This window comes from Salvelinus sp. IW2-2015, unplaced genomic scaffold, assembly GCF_002910315.2.
Source record: "Salvelinus sp. IW2-2015 unplaced genomic scaffold, ASM291031v2 Un_scaffold1405, whole genome shotgun sequence".
Classification (NCBI taxonomy): domain Eukaryota; kingdom Metazoa; phylum Chordata; class Actinopteri; order Salmoniformes; family Salmonidae; genus Salvelinus; species Salvelinus sp. IW2-2015.
Window position 1 is genome coordinate 141,356 of NW_019942888.1, and position 6,624 is coordinate 147,979.

The 6,624-nt window shown below is 43.6% G+C and overlaps 1 protein-coding gene across 1 annotated transcript in view; it reads left to right on the forward strand.

Annotated features, from left to right (window-relative positions):
* Positions 1-6,624, forward strand: part of pik3c2g (phosphatidylinositol-4-phosphate 3-kinase catalytic subunit type 2 gamma) — a 54,322-nt gene that overhangs the window by 37,055 nt on the left and 10,643 nt on the right. The window contains 3 exon segments of the mRNA XM_024138170.2: positions 1,434-1,590; positions 2,420-2,529; positions 3,074-3,248. Of these exon segments, the coding sequence (XP_023993938.2) occupies positions 1,434-1,590; positions 2,420-2,529; positions 3,074-3,248 (442 nt within the window).

Here is a 6,624-nt window from a genome sequence, read left to right on the forward strand (position 1 = left end):
ATCACTATATACTCCCCCGTGTGAGGAGCTCCATTCTCATATTCAACCCCAAGTCTAGGCGCTCCATATCTTATTAACTCCCAACCGGTTAAGGAGACCCACTTCTAAATTAACCGCACCGATGTAAGGAGCTCATTCATATTACAATAAATAAACACCCGTGTATAGACAGCTAAGGGTAGGAGCTCCATGTCTGATTTACTCCTGTGGTAAGGAGCTTCACATTCTAATTTACTTCCCCTGTGTAAAGGAGCTCCATTCTATTTACTCCCCGTGTAGGAGCTCCATTCTATTTACTCCCCCCTGTGTTAGAGCTCATTCTGTTCTTACTCCCGCCGCTGGTTCTTTAGAGCTCCATTCTTATATTTACATCCCCGTGTTATGGGAGCTCAGTCCTATTTACTCCCCTTGTAAGTTACCAACTGTTAGTGCTGAACGATTAGTGCTTTTTGAGGTCGGTTCGGTTTTCGGTTCGATTATTTAAAATTTAAAAAATCATGGTTTTTCGATTTAGATTATATTTTTTGAACATTAAATGTATTATGAAATAATGACATTACAATGATTGTAGAGCTTTTTAATGATAATCTCTGATCAAACAGTAGCAGCCAGCCAGACCATCTAACGTTATGTCTCTCCATACTGTACTGTCTGTAGTCATCCTATTTAGCTAGCCTGCCTAAATATGCTGTCTGACAAAATCATTTTACATCTCACGTGAACTATTCAATTCAATTCAAGGGGCTTTATTGGCATGGGAAACATGTGTTAACATTGCCAAAGCAAGTGAGGTAGATATCTCTGTCTCTTTCGTCATTGTGTTGTGTACATTCCTCTCTCATGCGGTCTGTGTGTATCTAACCTAACGTAGCGGGCGTAAAAGTCTATCTGTCCAGGGATCTGTATATAATGATGAGATGCTCATGTCTATGCCCTAACAATGGGAGTCGTTGTCCCAACGCCGGGGAGGCAGGCAACAAGTTTAGGTCCAATATGACAATAGAAATGCATTGGGATTATTTTGGACAAGATTCTGTCGAGAGTGAAACTTCTCGATTAGCCTCTCCTCTCTGACGTCTCCGAGACAGGGAAAAAATGGTGCAATGGCTTATGGTCATCGTAGTTAATTAACATGTTTCTGCGCTGAACTATGTTGAATATTTGTTTAATGGAAACTACACCTCCCTTCAGSCCAGCGTCCCACATAGGTCTAGAGTTGATTTCTCTCGTGGATGATTTGATTTCTCACTAGAGAAACGGCACGTTGGGCTCACAAAGAAATAAATAAATAAATGTAATTCAAGTAATTTAACCAATGTCGGTCAATTCGTTGTTTAATAACCCCCCCCAAAAATTAACTAAATGTTGGTTAATGGCTCAGCACTACCAACTATCTACCATGTGACTGACACCCCTCTTCTCTGTGATGGTAGGGACCGGACTCCATTCGTCTTCACCTCAGAGATGCAGCACTTCATCACCGGCGGGGGTCAGAAACCCCAGAGGTTTCATCGCTTCGTAGAGCTCTGCTGTGAAGCCTACAACACCATCCGACGACGCACTGCCCTGGTGCTCAGCTCGCCTACTGCAGTCTGGTCTTAGCTCTATTACCGCGTGTAATTACCACCTATGAAGCATTTATGAACAGGTCTTGATGATCCAACACTGGTGACTCAGCCTACTGCAGCTGGTCATATACCTGTTAACACCCTTTGAAGCATTATGACAGGCTTATGACCACCCGGTGCTCCGTCTCTACTGCCAGCTAGTCAGATCCACCATACCTGTATAACTACTCCATTATGAGATTATGACACCTTAACAACCTCTGTCTCAGCTACCACATATTCCTTACAGTCACTTATGTTGAACAGGCTTATTGACCGCCCTGGTGCTCAGCCAATCCACTGCAAGCTCGGTCACCGCTCACCTCTACAACCACCTTATGAAGGCTTCCATGACAGGCTTATGACCACCCTGGTGCTCAGCCTACTGCAGCTGGTCAGTATACCTCTTAACACCTTAGTAACACTTTATGAAGCATTATGGCAGGCTTATGACCACCCTGGTGCTCAGTATACTGCAGCTGGTCAGTATACCTCTTAACACCTTAGTAACACTGTATGAAGCATTATGACATGCTTATGACCACCCTGGTGCTCAGCATACTGCAGCTAGTCAGTCCCTCTAACTACTTACTAACTAACTACAATTCTACTTATGAAAAAAACCGTAGTAAAAGTTTACGAAGCATTATGACAGGCTTATGACCACCCTGGTGCTCAGCCTACTGCAGCTGGTCAGTATACCTCTTAATAACACCTTAGTAAAAGTTTACGAAGCATTATGACATGCTTATGACATTGTCATGAAGGTGTGTTACATTGTAGAATGCTTAAATGTGTGCCTGTGGGTGTAGATGCTGGGTGCAGGCATGCCGGAGCTCAACGACATCCAGGACCTGCTGTATGTTCAGAACAACCTGAAACCTCAGGACTCTGAGATGGAGGCTACGTCCTACTTTACCAAGTAATATGATTCTGACWCTCCTCTTCTCGTCTGGAAACATCTTACATACTAAAGACACTCGTACTATTACTAATAAATACACGGACACCTCTTTCCATCTCTCTCTGGGTTCTTTCCTTTTAATGTCCGTGTATGAACCTAAAAACGACAGGTTTTTGCCTGTCCATCCATCCAGCTACTGCTACTCTCTGTTCATCATATATGCATAGTCACTTTAACCATATCTACATGTACATACTACCTCAATCAGCCCGACTAACCGGTGTCTGTATGTAGCCTCTCTACTGTATATAGCCTCTCTACTGTATATAGCCTCTCTACTGTATATAGCCTCACTACTGTATATAGCCTCGCTACTGTTATTGTTCACTGTCTTTTTACTGTTGTTTTATTTCTTTACTTACCTATTGTTCACCTAATTCCTTTTTTTGCACTATTGGTTAGAGCCTGTAAGTAAGCATTTCACTGTAAGGTCTACTACACCTGTTGTATTCGGCGCACGTGACAAATAAACTTTGATTTGATTTGTACTTCTGTCTTGCAGGAAGATCAAGGAGTGCATGGGCAGTTTCCCGGTCAAGCTCAACTTCCTGATCCACACCATGGTCCAGTCCTCTGGGAAGAAGCTGGCGCCACCCAGCCCTTCTCAGAACACCTCCCCCAACACCAACATCCAGGAAGCTGTCATACAGAAGTACACCGTGAAGGGCAAGGATGTGGTGAGTGTCTCTGCCCCCCTAAGCAATGTGGTGGAATTGGTAGCTCCATCTTGTCCTCTGATAGGCCAGGTAAACATTGTTGCCGTATCGTTTAAGGCGTCTGCGTTCTTCCCAGCCAAAACCGTTTCAGAACACTTGGTGTATTTTATATGACGGCATTTTGGTGACGTTTTAGTTCGTTTTGGACTTTTTTTCCCGACTGTTCGGGCACAGCACATTTTTTGTCAAGGCAAGTCGGTAGCCAAAGTCTCCGCCCCTTCGTCATGTTGATTGGTCAACATTAGGGATTCTTCAATAAAGTCTTTGTTGTCATTCGACGAGAGACGACTCGTTTTCATGCACATTTTTTCATTGAGAAATACTGCACCAAACATCTCAGTTAGGTGTCAAATGTCTTGAGTTATTCTTTTTGAGGAAGTGAATACTGGCTACGGCGTCTCAAAATGGACAAACAGGACTATTGCTGACTCCTTTACACCTATCAGATACACAGCATTTCCCTCATTGGGCCTAGGTGCTATGGCCATGTTAAGCTCACTGTCCATTTAAAACATGACTTTATAAACACTTAGGCCTATGTACTAAACTCTCAATTAGATGATGAAATGCCATAGAGACAGCAAGTTTACACATATTAGTATCCACCCTCTCCCACTCTCCACCCTCTCTACATCTCCCACTCTCCACCTCTCCCCCCTCTCTACGTCTCCCCCTCTCTACCTCTCCCCTTCTCCACCCTCTCCACCCCTCTGTTATAAAGACAGACTGGATATACTAGCCAGGCTGTTTCCAGAGCCACCCTCTCCCCCTCTCTGTCTGGTGAGTAGGCAATGGGTTGTCTGTCCGGTGAGTAGGACATGGGTTTTCGGTCTGGTGGGTAGAAGATCGGTTGTCCGTCTACGTGGAAACCAAAAAGGTTCTTCCTGGAACCCCCCCCAAAAATATACCTGGAACCATAAAGGGTTCTTCCTGGAACCCCCCCAAAAATATACCTGGAACCATAAAGGGTTCTTCCTGGAACCACCCAAAAATATACCTGGAACCATAAAGGGTTCTTCCTGGAACCCCCCCAAAAATATACCTGGAACCATAAAGGGTTCTTCCTGGAACCCCCCCAAGAATCCCGACTGACCCGGGGTCTAAAGCATATTTAACTGTGTTTGAATCCCATGAACTGACCCGGGGTCTAAAGCATATTTAACTGTGTTTGAATCCCATGAACTGACCGGGGCTAAAGCATATTTAACTGTGTTTGAATCCCATGAACTGACCCGGGGTCTAAAGCATATTTAACTGTGTTTGAATCCCACTGACCCGGGGTCTAAAGCATATTTAACTGTGTTTGAATCCCAGAACTGACCCGGGGTCTAAAGCATATTTAACTGTGTTTGAATCCCATGAACTGACCCGGGGTCTAAAGCATATTTAACTGTGTTTGAATCCCATGAACTACCCGGGGTCTAAAGCATATTTAACTGTGTTTGAATCCCATGAACTGACCCGGGGTCTAAAGCATATTTAACTGTGTTTGAATCCCATGAACTGACCCGGGGTCTAAAGCATATTTAACTGTGTTTGAATCCCATGAACTGACCCGGGGTCTAAAGCATATTTAACTGTGTTTGAATCCCATGAACTGACCCGGGGTCTAAAGCATATTTAACTGTGTTTGAATCCCATGAACTGACCCGGGGTCTAAAGCATATTTAACTGTGTTTGAATCCCATGAACTGACCCGGGGTCTAAAGGCATATTTAACTGTGTTTGAATCCCATGAACTGACCCGGTCTAAAGCATATTTAACTGTGTTTGAATCCCATGAACTGACCCGGGGTCTAAAGCATATTTAACTGTGTTTGAATCCCATGAACTGACCCGGGGTCTAAAGCATATTAACTGTGTTTGAATCCCATGAACTGACCCGGTCTAAAGCATATTTAACTGTGTTTGAATCCCATGAACTGACCCGGGGTCTAAAGCATATTTAACTGGTTTGAATCCCATGAACTGACCCGGGGTCTAAAGCATATTTAACTGTGTTGAATCCCATGAACTGACCCGGGGTCTAAAGCATATTTAACTGTGTTTGAATCCCATGAACTGACCCGGGGTCTAAAGCATATTTAACTGTGTTTGAATCCCATGAACTGACCCGGGGTCTAAAGCATATTTAACTGTGTTTGAATCCCATGAACTGACCCGGGGTCTAAAGCTATTTAACGTGTTTGAATCCCATGAACTGACCCGGGTCTAAAGCATATTTAAGTGTTTGAATCCCATGAACTGACCCGGGGTCTAAAGCATATTTAACCGTGTTTGAATCCCATGAACTGACCCGGGGTCTAAAGCATATTTAACTGTGTTTGAATCCATGAACTGACCGGTCTAAAGCATTTAACTTTTGAATCCCATGAACTGACCCGGGGTCTAAAGCATTTAACTGTGTTTGAATCCCATGAACTGACCCGGGGTCTAAAGCATATTTAACTGTGTTTGAATCCCATGAACTGACCCGGGGTCTAAAGCATATTTAACTGTGTTTGAATCCCATGAACTGACCCGGGGTCTAAAGCATATTTAACTGTGTTTGAATCCCATGAACTGACCCGGGGTCTAAAGCATATTTAACTGTGTTTGAATCCCATGAACTGACCGGTCTAAAGCATATTTAACTGTGTTTGAATCCATGAACTGACCCGGGGTCTAAAGCATATTTAACTGTGTTTGAATCCCATGAACTGACCCGGGGTCTAAAGCATATTTAACTGTGTTGAATCCCATGAACTGACCCGGGGTCTAAAGCATATTTAACTGTGTTTTGAATCCCATGAACTGACCCGGGGTCTAAAGCATATTTAACTGTGTTTGAATCCCATGAACTGACCCGGGGTCTAAAGCATATTTAACTGTGTTTGAATCCCATGAACTGACCCGGGTCTAAAGCATATTTAACTGTGTTGAATCCCATGAACTGACCCGGGGTCTAAAGCATATTTAACTGTGTTTGAATCCCATGAACTGACCCGGGTCTAAAGCATAATTAACTGTTTTGAATCCCATGAACTGACCCGGGTCTAAAGCATATTTAACTGTGTTGAATCCCATGAACTGACCCGGGTCTAAAGCATATTTAACTGTGTTTGAATCCCATGAACTGACCCGGGTCTAAAGCATATTTAACTGTGTTTGAATCCCATGAACTGACCCGGGGTCTAAAGCATATTTAACTGTGTTTGAATCCCATGAACTGACCCGGGTCTAAAGCATATTTAACTGTGTTTGAATCCCATGAACTGACCCGGGGTCTAAAGCATATTTAACTGTGTTTGAATCCCATGAACTGACCCGGGTCTAAAGCATATTAACTGTGTTGAAG